The 18,313-nt window shown below is 40.8% G+C and overlaps 1 protein-coding gene across 6 annotated transcripts in view; it reads right to left on the bottom strand.

Moving 5' to 3' along the window:
* Positions 1-18,313, bottom strand: part of NRP1 (neuropilin 1) — a 132,047-nt gene that overhangs the window by 14,242 nt on the left and 99,492 nt on the right. For 3 of the 6 annotated variants that reach the window (XM_038755590.1, XM_038755592.1, XM_038755591.1), the window contains exons 10-13: positions 17,442-17,773; positions 14,415-14,559; positions 10,876-10,980; positions 3,205-3,264 (exon numbers count right to left, since the gene is read on the bottom strand). In XM_038755590.1, coding sequence (XP_038611518.1) covers positions 3,205-3,264; positions 10,876-10,980; positions 14,415-14,559; positions 17,442-17,773 — 642 coding nt within the window. The remainder of the gene's footprint in view (positions 1-3,204; positions 3,265-10,875; positions 10,981-14,414; positions 14,560-17,441; positions 17,774-18,313) is intronic. The other 3 variants (XM_038755593.1, XM_038755594.1, XM_038755595.1) reach the window with 2 other exon arrangements.

Raw genomic sequence — 18,313 nt, 5'->3', positions numbered from 1 at the left:
TGCTCTGCATATTGTAAATGCTCCATAAATGCCACTGATTGATTAATTGCTAGAGGCACAGTAAACAAGTTGGCACAAGAGAAGTGAAGTGTACAGGCTGGGCAATAGTAGTAAATCAGGGAGGAAAGGTAGGAGAGGGTCAGCTGAGTACACTATAGCCAATGGTAAGGAGTTTTCATTTGATGCAGCAGAGGATGGGCAGATCAGTAATATGCCCATGCCAAACCAAAAGTGATTTTAGGCTTAGTCCAGGTGGCACTAATGCCTAAGTGTGATGTTTCTGTGCCTGGGCTGAAGTCTGAGGAGAGCTGAGAGGATTCAAGTCCCAGTAATCCATGAGAAAACCATGGACGCATGAAAAGTTGGCCTGAGTGATGCTGGGACTTCAACTACAATGCTGAATCACGGGGCTGTCTACACCTTTACCAAATCAAACAGGTCCAGTTTTGTGCTGAACCAACTAGACCTGAAGGGTAGGATTTCTCAATATTCTACTGAATCCTCTGAGTCTAGAACACGCAAATGCAATAGCTTGATTTAACTCTTCCCTCTCTGCGACCTGAAAATATAGCTTATTACTTTTGTTTACTTAGTTTAGGGGAAGTGATAAAAGGGAAGTATTTGAGGATGGGGACCATGGCTTAAAGTTTAACTTTAGGCATGAGCAGAAAAATAGTGGAAGACCTAAAGTGCCCTTAATGTAAATAAAACATGAACATGTTTAGTGTAGTAAATCTTCAGTAAGTCTTCAAAAATTACACAGGCACCGCAACCCCCAACTCTGATTACTGTCAATGGGAACAGTGTAGCTAACTCCCGGCTTGACTTGAAAAAAATAGAAGCAAAAACTATTCCGCATTTAAAATAAATGTACAGTCTCGGACAGCAAGCACCATCTGTATTTGCTAGGCCTATCTTGCTCACAATTGAACTGTTAACAGTGGGCACATGAGGAATTAATTTCTAATGAGTCAGATCCTCCCTGACTCCCAGCGCATGCCTTATATTTCACTGGCTCAGATAAGAGAAGGTGATGTTGGTTTGGAAACATTTGAGTACCACCAGAGAATTAGAGGCCTGACACCAGGAAAAGGTTTGTAAGAGCCTTGAGGTTGTCATGTCTTGACTTATTATTGGTAAAATATATCTGATTCTACCAACACATGTGACTGATACTAACCCTTTCCATTCCTACCAAGTTTACTGCACTGGTAAGCACCTTTAAAACGCAACCATCTAGATAGAGGGTGCAGAGTCCATAACCTTTTAGGCACGACAGCACTCCAATGTAATTGGGTGATGACTGGGAACTCAATTTCTCTCAGAAAGAAAAAGACACTGCTTGACCAAAGGAGGGCAGTGATCGTGTTTTGCTCTGCCAAGTGCTTAGTACAGTCTTTCACACACAGTAGGCGTTGAATAAACACCACTGGAGAAGATGATGTTAATTTCACCCAGAGAATATTCATTAGGTAAATTAATAGGAAGCTAGGTAGTTATTTTCCTGTCAATAAAATATTTCATACTAGGAAAGCTCTTCTACTGAATTTTGACCAGGAACGGACTGATTATCCTGTTTCTTAATCAATCAATGGTATTTATTTAGCACTTTCTGTGTGCAGAGGACTGTGCTAAGCGTCTGGGTGACTACAATACAACAGATTTAGCAGACACATTCCCTGCCCACCAGGAGTTTACATTATTCCCATGCTTGACTTTTCCTCCATCTCTTCTGATATCCACTCTTAGGTCATGTCACTCATTAGCAACTACACCAGAGAGGGGGGGCAAGAGAAAAAAGAGAAGATAAATCTCAAAACAATAAATTTACTTACTAGCAGTTCTGATAACTATTTGCTGAAAATAAAGATGAGCTACCAATTAAAATGAAGTTTTAGGATTATTTGTGGATTTTGTTTATCCATTCAATCTTTGTTTTCCAATACTGTGAATAATCAAGTTCTCACTCTGCGCAGCCTTCTGGCTGATCACAAAGAAAATTCCAAAGAGGGCAGAAAAGTTATATGGTAGGATAAATTTCCCAAGGGAAATAAATAATGACTCAGAGAAGTCTTTATAAAACCACAAGACTAATCAGAGTTTCAGGATCTGCCCCAAGATCTTTCCTTAAACTGTTCTGTGGTGTTGACGGGGTAAGAAGAGTTTCGACTTTGTGGCAATAAGAGTTTGTAAACCTGATGTGTGCAGCCAGGATTTTTAGGGTTAACTGCAACAATAGTTCCTTAGGATAAATTTGTATTGCAGCCTAATCAGGTCAACAATGGCAGTGTCCTGTAAGGAAGGAGACTAATTAGGCCAGTCCTTACTGCTTTTAGTTCAGTCTGCTGGTGACATCCTCATGAGGAAACATGAGGATATACACCACACACTCTGTTAATAAATTTCTGTGGAGGCCACAGCTGATGGTGCTTTAATAAAGGAAATGGGAAAAGCTGAAAAACTGACCTGTTCACCTTAAAGCTATAATGATTAACTTAAAGTTTGAAACCCTCCACCACCACTGCCTGTTTGCACGATCATCTTGCCTTTCTGGATGTTTCTGTGTGAGGAAAAATCGTACAGATTCTTAAACACACACACACACATCCTAAGTGTGATTAACTCCGATGTTCTGCAGACTAAGGACTTTCAAAGTCATTACCTTTTCTATTAATAAAAAGATGAGGAGGTGGTGCCTCAGTAGTGTTTTCCTCTAGTGCACATTTATATAGCAGTGGTTTCCTGAGCCCCATTTTGTGGCACGCCTACTGGAAACATTTCTGTAACACTGCCAACTCTGCGGCAGGGAAAACTGACAAACTTTGCCTGTCTTGGTTTCACAGAACTGTGAGGAAAATAAATAGTCAGGCTGCCTCTGAGACTCCGTTTCCCTAGCGTTTGCAAACACAGTCCATGTCATAGATGTGCTGCGGTTAAACAAAGTATGCTATGTTCCTCCGTTAGTTTAGTTGAGAGCCGAGATTGTCACCATTTGGCAACCACTGACAGAGAAGGAAGTCTCACTCCCTGCTGCATATACATGTGGATGAGAGGAGAAAAATATTTACTGTACAGAGCATCGAGACCAGATGCTGCTTCGTTACTTCCGACACTTCGAGTGGAACGGAATCCTGAATTCTTTTGGGGATTGTGATTAGGGTGGGGAATTGATTACTTATTCAGTAAAGAAGAGGTTTTTTGTACCTGTCTGCATTGTACTATCTATCACTGTAGGCTTTTCTGTGGTCAGCACAGTGGTACCACCTGAAATATAAAACACAGAACAATGCATCAGAAAGAAAAGAGGGGAACATTATCAATGATTTGAAATGATGTTTAACCTTAGTTGATTGTATACCTGCTACTAAGGTTGGCTCTTTTCATATAAAGTACAGCTGTATGTCTATTGATGCCATGACATTTGCTAAAGCAATATATGTAAAAATATATAAAACATATAGACAGATGAATAGATAATAATAATAATTGTGGTATCTGTTAAGCGCTTACTATGTGTCAGGAGCTGTACTAAGCCTGGGGTGGGTACAATCAAATCGGGTTGGACACAGTTCCTGTCCCACATGGGGCTCACAGTTTCAATACCCATTTTACAGATGAGGGGACTGAGGAACAGAGACATGAAGTGAATTGCCCGAGGTCACACAGCAGACAAGTGGCAAAGCCAGGATTAGTACCCACAACCTACTGATTCCCAGGTCCGTGCTCTATCCACTGTGCCATTTACCCTCCAAAAAGTGTGTACAATACACAGATTATCACCCTGAGTAATCATTTTTAAGATGAACCCACCAAATACCTTTTCATTATCTCAGGCCTTGATATAAATTAAAACATATAAGTCACTGTTCTAGTTGCAATGAGGGGCCAAAGACTAGTAGAGAGCACTTGCCTTTGAATTTCCTTGAAAGTGTGGCTCTATGTCTGACCCATATGTGTAACTTTCAAGTAATTTTGTGGTGTTTTACATGACTAAGTTTAATGGCAATCCCCCAGCTAACTCCCTCTGTCCCCTGTTGAAAATGTGGGGGTTGGAATAGCACAGTGGAACTTTTTTGAGAGTGAAGTTTATTTTTCTATAAAATTATTTCATCCAGTGTATGCAGTGCTCCATAGCTGCAGGTGGTTGTGGGAGAGAGGGGAATGAAAGAACCCTCTTGCCACCACCTCTCCAAATAATTCTGCCTGTTAGAGGAAGTATAGGCATATGGAGCAGGGCAGAGGTTCTGAAAGATCCAAGCCTTCCTTTCTGCCCCTCACTTCACCTTGCCTTCATAATTCTACATCTAAACCACCCACAGGCTCTAACTCTCTTACAGTCCCACAGTATTTCATTTTTAAACACATGGCTTAGGCTGTTATTAGTATTTACTCTCCAGAACAACTGCCTCTCAGTACAACAGCTTTGGACTAAATACATTTACATTTTTCCATAGTTGGTGGGTAGGAAGTGAGAGGAGGGAGAGGTTATTCAAATCATTTCTGATACCCACAGGGCTAATTTAAATAATATCCAGTGCCAGTATAGGTTGTGTTCTGAGCCAGGAGCGCCCACTGACATTCCATTTATATAGAAAACAAGCAAATACAGTGCCATCCTCACAGGTGAAGCAGAGGGAGGGAACTGTGCATGCCCTTGGAATGTTCTGAAGATTTTTTTTGAGATGATCTAGGGCAGCTTTGAGTCATGTTATACTCTCTCCCTCTAGTAAACATGCCGAATGCTTATTCACCTATGAACAAAGTCCCTGGAAAGGAAGAATAATATATATTGTGGGTTAAGAAGGTGAGTTTATAATGGTAGAATTGGAGGCGAGCCAAGGTACATTAGCATTATGTTCCTGATGGCCTAAGTGGAGAATGACTCAAGGTGAAAATTCATTTTTAAAAATGATTTTCATTATCAGTTTTACATGAATGCTGGGGGTTGTGAGCCAAATTACGTTCTCAGGTAGATGGAGGTCCAAAGTGAAATTCTTCTAGTGCCTTCTGGTGCCTTTGAAATTAACTGTAACAGCTAATGACTTCAAACGAGTACCTTCACAGGGGCTGACTTTCATCTTGGCAAGTCTGTAACTGACAATATGATTTCTTCCCATATGCATCCATTGGTATTTTTAAGTGCAGTGCAGTTAAGGGAATAAACACCCTTTTAACTGAAATTTCTTTTCAAAAATAAATTGGTGACAAAAGAAAGAAAAATTAAATCACTGCCACCACCTGTATTCAGTAGTGTAGGAATGCTGCATAAACATAATTTTGCTGTCCTCCCCAAATGACTGTCTAGTGAGAATTTCTGTGATTGGATTCCAGGGCTGAGCATCCACAGCCCTTTCATGTGGCTATTCTGAGGACTCTGGTGAAAGACTATGAGACAAAACAGCAGAGTGAAGATTGATGAGGGCCAGCTAGCTGAGATCTGGGAAACGTTCTTGGGAGTACAACCCAGCCCACACACTTTGCTCCTCTAATGCCAACCTACTCACTGCATCTCCATCTCGTCTATCTTGCCGTTGACTTCTTGCCCGCAACCTGCTTCTGGCTTGGAACTCCTTCCCTTTTTAAATCCAACAATTACTCGCCCCCACCATCAAGCCTTATTGAAGGCACATCTCCTTCAAGAGGCCTTCCCTGACTAAGCCCTCATTTCCTCTTCTCCCACTCAACTTCTGTGTCACCTTTTTGGATTTGGAAATTTGGATTTTTGGATTTGCTCCCTTTCTTCACCCCTCCATCAGCTCCACAGCACTTAAACGTACATATATTAATCTATTTACATTAATGTCCTCCTTCCCCTCTAGACTGTCAGCTTGTTGTGGGCAAATATAACTCTGTTATATTGTATTCTCTGAAGTGCTTATTATAGTATTCTTTACACAAAAAGTGCTCACTAAATACAATTTCTTAATTATCATGGTCCTCTCTTTCCCAGTTTCTTTTGTTCTTTGCACCTACGTCCATTTGTTTTCCTCTCGTTCCTCATTTCATATTAGTCTCTGCCCATTTTCCTGTTCCCTAACCAATCCCTACTTTCCTCCATTACCCTCTAACTTTCAAATTTTCCAGGGTCCCCTCTCTCCTACTGTGACTGTTTTGGTGGTGTCAGAGGGAGCAGTGAGAACTTTATTAGCAAGTCCTCTCCCGACACTTGGTCCCACCTCTGAGTCATTGTGAGCAGCCAGAGTTATTTCGGTAGCCAAGAAAAAAATCTCCCTAATGCCACAGTGATCTCTTACCACAGGGCAGGTTCTTTGAGTTGTGTGGCTCCACAGCCAGTGCACAGAATTTGGAGGCGTCAGCTGCCTCTCCTCAACAACACCTCACTGTGATGATGGTGTCAGAAAAGTCTCTTCGCCTCTTGCCCCCAACGCTATTTTTGTCCCCATCCCTCACAACTGTGTGTGTGCAGAAGGCAGACCGATAGGGTGCAATAGCTGGGACAAGGATTAATATATCTAGTGTAATTTGGATGTATCACAATTAAAAATGATGCGTGGCTTTGTGATCCAACTGAACTAATTTAATGTGTTATTATCTTGTATTTTTTCAGAAAGTGGGAAACTTTAATAAAGGATTCAGAAAAAAGTAATCACTACAAGTTTCTCTTTGTCACAATAAGGGTAAACCTAATATAACGTCCCCAAATCTTCCCCTTTAAAAGTGGGGAAACTAGCTCAAAAATCACAGTTGTGTGTTTGTACACAATCTGTAGCTTTATATTGTACTTTCCATTTCCAAAAACACTAGAACATTTCACTTAGACCAGATTATTTCTCTTCACCATTGCTCTGGTAAGTGAGAGGTATTTTTAATCTCCATTGTATTAGAAGGGGTCCTGAGAGAGAGAGAGTAACTTAGCCCGAGTCACACACAGTCAAGCAGTAACTGAGATAGGTCTAAGCATTTAGTTTTGTCCCAGCTCATTTCACCACACTCTTTTAGCCTTATCAGATATGTCTGAATATTTATCTATTCTGTCCCTGTATACAGATATGTTCATGTTTAATTCTTCTGCTCTCCCACACCACTACGCTAAAAGTACCCATGCACTGGTTTGTAGCAAATATATATAGTTTCCCTACAGGGCTGAATAAATAAAGGGAGAAGGAGTATATACATTCTAATTTAGAACTAATGACTGATTTCCTGAATGCTTGGGGCACTTGGTCCAATCATTATTTTCATGGCTCCACAAATATATACATTTTTGGAGGCAGTGAGAGATGTCTATCTACCAAGGAAGTTGGAATTTGGACTTCTCATAAGTAAAAACTTTGAGAGGACACATGTTTTTATATATACATGATAAATGATCTAGAAGGGTGCTTACAGCACCATTTGTCTACATCATTGACACTAGGGAGTACTCAGTGACTGGAAACATTTTACCATATAAAAGTTGCTTCAGCCTGCCATATTTAGCCATTTAATTCAATGTATTTCATTTCAGGTGGTTCAATACTGCTGAAATGCAAAAATAAGAAGGTTTTTTTGTTCTTCTAAACAGCTTAGAAATGAAGCTTTTTTTCAATCAATACCAACCAACCCCTTTAGTGAATTATAGAGAAAAAAGCCTCATCCGGAAATCTCTAAATGAAAAGGGGATGCTGTGATTACTTCAGTCAATTCTTTTCCTACAGTGTCAATTCTTTTCCTTGGGCGTGTATTATACAAAGATTTATACTTGGAGCATGCTGTTGACAGAAAATAGTGCAAAGGTTCAAAAGGAGTTGAATCCTGAAATGACTTTTGTTACCTGCTCAAGGTTTTCTATTTTGAAGCTGTTACTTAAAATTAATCAAAATTTTCTCGAGCAACTTTTGTAAGATTGAAAATAGAGTATTGTATAGATCAAGGACATGGGGAGGAAAGAGAACTTTCATATAGTTTGCACTTAAGGGAAGAGCAATATAGATTGTAGCTACTAAATACACATACATTTGTAAGTCTGGGTCCCAGAGAGCTCAGCATACTATTAAGCTGTGTTTGAAACAAATATACAGCCATTACACTACAGCTTCTGCACTAGATTTTCGTATTGTACATTCCACCTTGGAACATGGACCTTTCTGCTAACAGTGGGAGGAATGATAAGCACAGGGGAAAGATTATGTAGGAGGATTGGTCCCATATAATTGGGGAGGAACTATGGGAAATTTACTAAGAAGTTAATGCTGTAGTCAATAGCATGATGCTATCATGAGCTCCTATGGTGCCTCCTTTGGCATTACCTTGGGAAATTAATTATGCAAGTCCAACATGTCACTGCTTTTTGGCATCTCGAAAGAGCACAGAAAATTACTGATGGGCAAATCTGCATCTCAAGGCTCTTATTTAATCTTGGAGGTTTAAGATTCTTAAATTCATTCTTAAAATTTTAGATGAAATGCGAACTAGGATTCCATTCACGCAGAGTATAAGGGATCCCTCAGGGGCACTGTAGGAAAAGGATGAAAATTTTCATGCCAAGGCCAACTTCCCAATGGGAGTAATTATATTTTTTTTATTTCCCTAACATTTCCTGTGCCTCTGTACATTTTAAAATGGTACTTGTTAAGCGCTGACTACGTGTCAAGCACTGTTCTAAGAACTGGGGTAGATATAAGTTGATCAGGTTGGACACAATCCCTGTCTCACACGGGGCTCACAGTCTAAACTGGAGGGAGAAGGATTTAATCCCTATTTTGCAGATGAGGTAACTGAGGTGAAGTGACTTGCCCAAGGTTACACAGCAAGCAACTGGAAGAGCTGAGATTAGAACCCATGTCCTCGACTCCAAGGCTCATATGCTCTTTTCACCAGGCCCCATAGAATCTCAGACAAGGCATTTTCCTCTCTTGTGCCCCAGACTGTTGTAGGTACTATTCTGGAGTTTTCAGAGCTGCAACTGCCTCCTAGACGGTTCTGCTATACAGACAGAAGGTGATGTAAGAACTGAAAATGATCAGTTCTAGCTTCCCTCCTCTAGATGTTGTAAGCAACAGGACAAAACTCTCAACGCAACTTGTTTTTGGCCAACTTGAAACTGACATAGAAAATCAACACTCAAAAGCAGTTGCAACAAACTGAGAGAAGAGCTAACAGCAGAATGTCACCTCTGAATCCACCCTAGGCCCTGTTCAAGGTTTACATGTCCAGCTGTATGGCCAGACACTCTTCACACCTCCACCCCCTTTTCAATCAATCAATCAATCAATCAATCATATTTATTGAGCGCTTACTATGTGCAGAGCACTGTACTAAGCGCTTGGGAAGTACAAATTGGCATCACATAGAGACAGTCCCTACCCAACAGTGGGCTCACAGTGTAAAAGGGGGAGACAGAGAACAGAACCAAACATACCAACAAAATAAAATAAGTAGGATAGAAATGTACAAGAAAAATAAATAAATAAATAAATAAATAAATTGAGTAATAAATATGTACAACCATATATACATATATACAGGTGCTGTGGGGAAGGGAAGGAGGTAAGACGGGGGGATGGAGAGGGGGACGAGGGGGAGAGGAAAGAAGGGGCTCAGTCTGGGAAGGCCTCCTGGAGGAGGTGAGCTCTCAGCAGGGCCTTGAAGGGAGGAAGAGAGCTAGCTTGGCGGATGGGCAGAGGGAGGGCATTCCAGGCCCGGGGGATGACGTGGGCCGGGGGTCGATGGCGGGACAGGCGAGAGCGAGGTACAGTGAGGAGATTAGTGGTGGAGGAGCGGAGGGTGCGGGCTGGGCAGTAGAAGGAGAGAAGGGAGGTGAGGTAGGAGGGGGCGAGGTGATGGACAGCCTTGAAGCCCAGGGTGAGGAGTTTCTGCCTGATGCGCAGATTGATCGGTAGCCATTGGAGGTTTTTGAGGAGGGGAGTAATATGTCCAGAGCGTTTCTGGACAAAGATAATCCGGGCAGCAGCATGAAGTATGGATTGAAGTGGAGAGAGACACGAGGATGGGAGATCAGAGAGAAGGCTAGTGCAGTAGTCCAGACGGGATAGGATGAGAGCTTGAATGAGCAGGGTAGCAGTTTGGATGGAGAGGAAAGGGCGGATCTTGGCAATGTTGCGGAGCTGAGACCGGCAGGTTTTGGTGACGGCTTGGATGTGAGGGGTGAATGAGAGAGCAGAGTCGAGGATGACACCAAGGTTGCGGGCTTGTGAGACGGGAAGGATGGTAGTGCCGTCAACAGAGATGGGAAAGTCAGGGAGAGGACAAGGTTTGGGAGGGAAGACAAGGAGCTCAGTCTTCGACATGTTGAGCTTTAGGTGGCGGGCGGACATCCAGATGGAGATGTCCTGAAACCCACAAAAGGTATACTGTCCTTATGTAACAGGCTATCCACTCTCCTACCTGTGATAGGAGGGATTCAAGTGGTGGACTCACCAGGTTACTTGTGATACAGTATTTTAATAATTGCTTTCGTACCCTTCTATCTGAAAATCCTCTTGGAAACTAGACGCCTGACATTGCTCACAGTCTTAATTTGTAGTCATGTGAACAAAAGACTAAAAATTCTAAAAGAGATTTAACTTCAAGATTCATTCACGTGGAGAAATTCAGTGGTTCACTTTTTTAGACGAAGACTTTTTAAAGATCTGGCCCTGAACTTACTATATTAGGATGTGGCTCTGATTAACAGTTTATAAGTTTAGTGGTTCCCCATCCTATATCTTCAAATGACAGTTAGTAACAAAAACAAACCTTTGGGATGGAACATTAAAATGAAGATGTAAATGTTTTAATGTAATTGTCACTACTGGTTGGGTGTTAATGCAATTCTACGGACATCGATTAGATTCAGACAAACAGACATTAATTTGCATAAACTACAACAGGAACTATAATGGCAGTGCAATGAAATGAAGATGGTTTCTGCACCTGTCAGTTGGAAGTCATCACCTGTTCCACTGTGGCAGTTGGCCTGGTCATCATCACATTCATCCACTGGATTCCCATTTGAAATGGTAGGGCCAGCTGTGGGGGCTGAAATGACAGCCAGAGATTATAGTCTCACGTTAGTAGTAGTAGTAGTAGTCTTAGTAGTAGCATTGATTGAGAACCTACTTGGGACACTGCACTACACAAGGCACTTGGGAAGTTCAGAATAACAAAGTGACAGGTTCCTTGACCACATGGAGCTTACATTCTAAAGGGGATGACTAAACTGAAAATATTTATAACTAGAATAGGCAAAATGTATGTTTCAATGTGTTCTGAGTCCTACAACAGCAGTTCCATCTGCAAGAAAATCTCTGTAATGGAATGAAGCAAAGAGTATGGGTTTAAGTGATTGGGGGCAATATGCAATTTCACTTCACTGACTGCAGTGGCAGAGGAACTCCTATGGTGCTTCCTTTGGCATTACCTTGGGAAATTAATTATGCAAGTCCAACATGTCACTACTTTTTGGCAGCTCAAAAGGACTGAGCCCCCTCCTTCCTCTCCCCCTCCTCCCCCTCTCCATCCCCTCGCCTCACCTCCTTCCCCTCCCCACAGCACCTGTATATATGTACATATGTTTTTATTACTCTATTTATTTATTTATTTTATTTGTACATATTTATTCTATTTATTTTATTTTGTTAATATGTTTTGTTTTGTTCTCTGTCTCCCCCTTCTAGACTGTGAGCCCACTGTTGGGTAGGGACCGTCTCTATATGTTGCCAACCTGTACTTCCCAAGCGCTTAGTACAGTGCTCTGTACACAGTAAGCGTTCAATAAATACGATTGAATGAATGAATGAATGAATCACTGCATTTTGGGAGTTTTAGCTAGGGAAGTCAGCCAAGTTGGTGAGTCAAAGTACCATTCCAATGCATAACTGCTCCAAATTTCAGAGGCCATGAACCCTCACAATAGCAATACAGAAAGCTGGACTAAGGCAATGCAGAAGGATGATATCTTTTCTGAAAGGATTTTTCCTTCAGTATCAAATCTTCCCTCCAGGTGCTGGATGGTTCACTTGACATCATCAGCACTAGACATTTACATCACCAACATTTTATAAATTTCAGTCTACTCTCAGTCTAGCCTTCTTTTCCCAAATAGGATAGACAACATCTTTCCTTTTGCTTTTTACAGGGGGTGTCATTTTAATACCTCATATGTAACTTTCCAAAACACTTAGTAATATATAATCTTTATATTTAGAGCTGGTGTGCGAGCCGACTTGTCTCAGGATATTCCGGTGTAATTTTTCCTTAACTTCCAAAGAATTGCATTCCATTGTCGGAAGGTATCCCTATACCTTTGAATTTGTAGTTGAAAGGTAGCCAACATTAATCAAAATTTCCTTTTGAAGTTCTTTAAATTTAGTTCAGTCTTTTCCCTTTTTCAGCCTGTTACTCATTTCAGCAATCTGTTTAATATTTTACAGTTTTCAGTATTACATTTCACTTTACAAGACTTGAGATAAACTACACTTCTATTGAAGTCTGAAAAACAGACAAGCTGTGGCCCAAGGTGGAGGGAGAAATCTGCTTTTTCAGAGCTTCTGGCCAGTGGAAATTTTCTAGGATCCGCTACCTTCTCAATAAAAAAATAAATATAAAATTTACACTATTTGGGATTAAGGGCTCTGTGGATTTCTCTCAGATCTGTCTTACTCCAAACATACCCACAGATGATGAATAGGGAATCATGAAACACTGATAATACATGGACTACTTATTTGTTTGGCTTAGATTTAATAAAAGGCCCGGGTAGTGTACTCATGGCTCACCCAGAAGCTGATCAGTATATTCAATACAGAGATTCCAAACCATTGCTTCCACTGAGCAGTTGCTTTTTTATATTGTATCAATTGACTGAGGAGCTTAAATTCACTCTATCTCTATTACCAGATTATTTCAGTGAATCCTCTGCCATTGAATCAACAGTTGTTACTACGGATCGATGTGCAGAGGACTGTATTAAGCACTTGGGAAAATGCAGTGGGTGTAAAAGATATGGTGCCTGCCTTCAAATATCTTACAATTAAACAGAGAAGGGAAATTCTGCTTGAAATCAAGTAGGGTCTAAAGTGCTGCATCCCAGAGAGTTTTTAGGAGGAGTTCGAAGTGGAACAAGAAATATGTAAACCAGTCCTTCATATGGGGTCTGTTAGAGAAATAGGGATTTGGTCTTTCTTTTCCCGGGAATAGATTTCTATTTGCTCTCGGCTGATTCCCCTTCATTTTACCAATCTTACTAATTTCTAGACCTATCTAGAGGCAAGTAATTTTCTAAAGACGCCCACTGGAAAACCCATGCTGAACTAATCTTTCTGCCCATTCCATTCCCTCTAACTCCCCAAACAAGCTTCCCGGTCAAAGTCAAAACAAAATGAGCCCACTAATTGTAGCAAGCTTTCATTTCTTGGAGACCATGTTCCCTGTTTGGCTGTATGAACACACCTACAGCTTGTTCCACCTGGTTCCCATCTGGTTCTCACACACTGGATTTAGATGGAGTATTTAGAAAATTCAATAGCCTTTGGGGATATTGTAAATTTAGAAGTACTGTTATAAAGTTTAGGAGTAGGCTGGCTTATTTTGCATGTATTGAAAGTGCATGTCTTACTGACGGTGGAATACCTTCTGAGCACAGTGTAAGGTAAATAGGAAATCCAGAATACTGGTCTGGTCATTGCAGAGGCAGTAGCAGCATCATTCAGCAGCACCCCAAACATCCGAGCAGTTCTTTTTTGGAACGCACTTCTCCCCATGTATGGAGAAGAAGTCCAGAACAAGTGATCCTAAAAATTGCCTGCCTCACCCAAAACAAACTGGACTCACCAGCAGTCCATGACTGCTGCACATTACTCTGGTGGTGCAAAAATTCAGACAAGATATGAAATGAAGAAAATAACTAACAGGAACTACTTGATTATGAGACCAGTCAACACCCAGAAAGAAGGACAACACTTGTAACCCTCAAAGTGGCCCAATACGGAGTTGATATCATAGCACTAAGTAGCGGAGAGAGGGTATCCAGAGCAGGGGCAGGGCATCCTCAGGCTCCCATAGCACCATGTCTAATTCACTTCCCAGCTAGTGACTTCTGGGTTCCCCACCTCTTCTTGTTGTCTCCAGGGCCTGGTGTTGGGACTTGGAGCCAGGAAGGAGCAGGTAAGTATTGGAGATATGGGCATCTGGGCACCTCCCAACATTCCTCCAAGTGCCTCTGCAGGAGAGAATGTTAGTGGGTATCTGGAGGGGTAGAGTGATTCCCTATGGTCTTCTTAAATGTAGGGGTCTTCGTCCCATTTTGTATTTCTACCCTCTACAGTGGGTGAGTGAGCAAGACTGACAGTCCAAAAGGACCATGACAGTTTGCTAACCTCATGGAAAAAGCTGGTATTGGGTACTAAGGAGCTTGAAAAGAAAAAAAAGAAAAAAAAAAAGAAACCTCGCACCATCCCTCGAAATGTAATTACCTTCGAGTTCACAGCCCAGAAGTTCCATTCTTAGTCCTAGTCCTCCATGAGTGGCTCTTTCAGGGAAGATCCGGATGAATCGGGTAGAAATGGGAGAAAAAGATCTTAACTCAGGTGTGTCATAGTTCGTATTGCCTTCAAAAGACTGTGAAAGAACAAGAAAACCACTTGTTAGGGAGACATTTCCACTCAGCCTCTCCTTTAGGTCCCCACTACCTGAGTGAAATAGGCCACATTCTTCCCTTCAATATATGACTGACATTTCTTTCTTAAACGAAGAGGGTACAAGTAGTTAAACCTTCCCAGCAAAGTGACACATGTCATTTTCCGGAAGCTTAGTAGCATCTATTGAAGTATTAACAGGAGTTGAGTGCTTAATGAGACACGTTTCTAGATGACACTCTGATGTGTGGTTTAGCAGGTTGACATTTTTAACACTTCCTGAGTAAAAAAAAAAAGATTACTGAGGACCAGATCTTGCCACCTTTTAAGTGGTTAAAACAACCCCACAATTCAGCTGAAAACTCCAATTTGATTCTCCCGAATGAGAAAGCTCTAGCTTTGATAAGGTTTTTTCTCTTGAAGGGCAGGAGCTAGTATGGCTAGAAAAATGAAACTGCAGTATATTTTAAAAAAGCAAAAAAAAACTGTCTTCCCTCCAAAGCCATTTGAAGATAAAGAAACATTTCAATGTAGGGAAGGAATTAACTTCTGTTCTAAGTGACCGTGCATGTGATTTTCAAATTCATGTGAGGACAACTGAATCAGTGTACAAACAAAAGCCTGCTTTGAAGTGCATTTTTAAGGAGTTTCAGCATAACCCCAAAGGTTATTTGTGCATTAATGACAAAAGCCACTGCTGATTTTAATAAGTTTGGTCTCCTGATTCAGGCACAGCAATGGTTTTGGCCAGTCCATTTTGTCCCATTCAGAGATCATATTGGGGCAGAAGAACTGGGTGGGAGGCTTGCCACTGCTGTGTTCCTTGCGATCTCAGATCCCTGTCTCTCCTTTGGGGTTTAGGTGGTTTCCATGTGCATAGAGCAATGCTGGACTGTGTGGCAGGCCCCTGTTTTGGAGTGAAACTGTGGGTCTTGGTAATGAGCACACCCACTAATGATTGAGCAGCATATTCTAGAAATAGCTTCACTGTTTCAGAGAAGCTATCAGTTAGGAGTCTATCACCATTGCCCTAATTCCAGACCCTTGCAATGGCCACTATGGGTAAATAGCAGTGTGTTGGTCACATCTTTTAGAATTCAGATACCTGCCAAAAATGGATATTTTATCCCCACTATTACTGGGCTGTAATTAATTTGTTGTCAGAAAGAAGACATTAATTATAATGAAGAATATATTATATGTTAGCCTTTTTTATACATTAACAAAGCTCCAAAAATCATAGTTAAAGGGAGTCAAACAGGGAGAAATCCATATCTCTGGAATTCCAGACTCTCTTCATAATCTCAACAAAAACAATTAACAATGAAAGCTGAATTCTGAGAGACATGAACGGTGAATGCTTATTAGAACTGAAAAGGATAGACTCATATGGAATTACTGTTCTGGGTGATGTAGGTCATCTGTGAAGAATTTTTACTGCTTCTTTCATTAGGTATTGATCTTTTCTTTGGACAAATATGGTTTAGGGAGGCTATGGCTTTTCTGTGTTGTTGATAAGAATAATTGTTCTAAATGTTTCAACTTGCTTCCCATCTTGCACCATTGCTTTTGAAAGGTGAGATTTAAACCCTGTGAATATGCCATGTTCTTTTGGCATGAAATAAATCACACATGACACTTCTACCGTTCACCAAAGCTATCAGAGTTAGCATTCCAGACAGTTCTGCCTAATTTATCAGTTAAATATAGGGTGTATTTGATTAAGTCATTACACGTGTGAATCTTTGGATACCTCAAATTTTTGGATTGATTAGGATCTGTTTGCTTTCAGAATTTTTGTTTTAGGGGGAGTTTTTAGGCATAGTCACTGTAAGAATGTAAACAACAGGATAATGCTGTTAGGCTAATGCATGTTTTAATAAAAGAACTAAATCTAATTACTAAAGCAAGGTTTAGGATGTTTAAAATTCTGACTTAGAAATGAAATCCCACACTCATTTTCTGTTTAGGTTGCTAGATTTAAACTTGATTGCAAAGCTTGGATTAGATAACAAAAGACCAAGAAGCATATGGTGCATCATATCAAAAGCATATGGTACAGAGCATAGACCCACACTGTTGAAGAATATGTCAAAACAATAGACACTTTATCAAGTCAGCAGTGAGATGAAGTTGTTGATTCACACCATATTCACACTCAACAATGAAGTCACAATTCACAACGCTGTGAAAAGAGATATGTTTTTCAGCTAATGACATTTTTGATATTTCTTTTATTTTTTTTTTTCCTCAAAATGAAAGGGGGGTACTTTTGAGGGAACTGGTGATTAAAATAGAAAGAGAAAGGAAAGATGGAGAGAAACAAGGGGCATGATTACCCATATAAATCTAAATGATAGTGAAAATACTTGGGGAAAATAAGAGTCACTGATAGGGAAGAGGGGAAGTTGAGAACATTTTTCCCATTTCTAAAAATACCAGTTCTGCAGTTGGCCTGATGTACTGACTAGTTCCACATGGGAGTCGTGCCTTGTCTCTGTGGAGGACATCTGGAACAAGTGGGAGGAGGAAGCATTTTGAAGTTTATGTTTCCAGTCTCCAACTTCTGCCTGAATCACTTTACTGAACAAAATTCCACACATCCTAGTGGAAGTGATGAGAACATTCCTCACACTGACCTCCTTTGCTCTAGAGAACAGGTCACGAGGGGATATGCTAGTTTTCCACAAAATCAATTCTACTCTGGTACAGATGTGTTGGGGCTGTGAAATGAAAAATGTGAGCTAAATTCTACCATTTCACACAATTACTCAATCACCCCTTTGCCAAAATGCTTCACGTAAAGGGTTTTCAGAGCTTATAGTTCCACCCAAAGCAAAGCAAGGACTACCTTGTTCTTCTCACCTTAGTCTTCCTTTTGCTGTCATCTGTGATCATTTTCCAGTCCGAGCCATTATGGCTGTATCCAATCTTGAATTTTCTCATGTATACCTTGTTTTCTCTGTGCTTGCCTCCCTGAATGATAATTCCCTTCACAATCTTCTCTTCCCCCAGGTCTATTTGAAGCCACTCATTCCCATACGGGTGAGGGGCGGGTGGCAGCGCCCAGCCTGAGCGACTGGTTACAAGCCGAATATTTTCGGGCATCCAGTTTCTATCTGCTTGATTTGAGGCTGTGATTTGTGAGTCAGAAATGAGTCCAGAGACCATGCCCAACATTCCAGAGCAGGGGAAATCTGTGGAATTAAACAGATTTTATTTTAAAATCTTTTTTTATTATTATTATCGTCAATAATAGTAATAGTATTTGTCGAGCGCTTACTATGTGCCAGGTACTGTACTAAGTGCTGGGGTAGATACAAGCTAATAAGGTTGAACACAGTGCCCGTCCTGAGGCCCAGAGAAGTTAAGTGACTTGCCGCAAATCACAGAGCAGGCAAGTGGCAGAGCTGGGATTAGAACCCACTAGACCACGCTTCTTCTCAATGAACCTTTTTTATCAAAAAAATGGCAATCTGCCACATTCATAAGGGCTATCTGAACCAATTCAATTTGTTTATAGTCCAATAATATATCTAAAATATATCTTTTTTCTATCTTCAGCCAGAGCAGAATATCTAGGGTGTAAAGGAATGTTTAATTCTAACTAACAGTAAGGAGTGAGATCATCTCACAAAATTCCCAGCCCATTTTCTGTGTTTCAGACATATCCAGATCCACCCTGCAAAGGTTAAAAGTGTGAGAAAAGAAATGAACAAAATCTTCAAAACTTAAAT

The sequence above is a fragment of the Tachyglossus aculeatus genome, chromosome 13 (assembly GCF_015852505.1).
Source record: "Tachyglossus aculeatus isolate mTacAcu1 chromosome 13, mTacAcu1.pri, whole genome shotgun sequence".
NCBI classification, from domain to species: domain Eukaryota; kingdom Metazoa; phylum Chordata; class Mammalia; order Monotremata; family Tachyglossidae; genus Tachyglossus; species Tachyglossus aculeatus.
The sequence above is the reverse complement of the archived record's forward strand: the minus strand, read 5'-3'. Positions and strand labels throughout refer to the sequence as shown.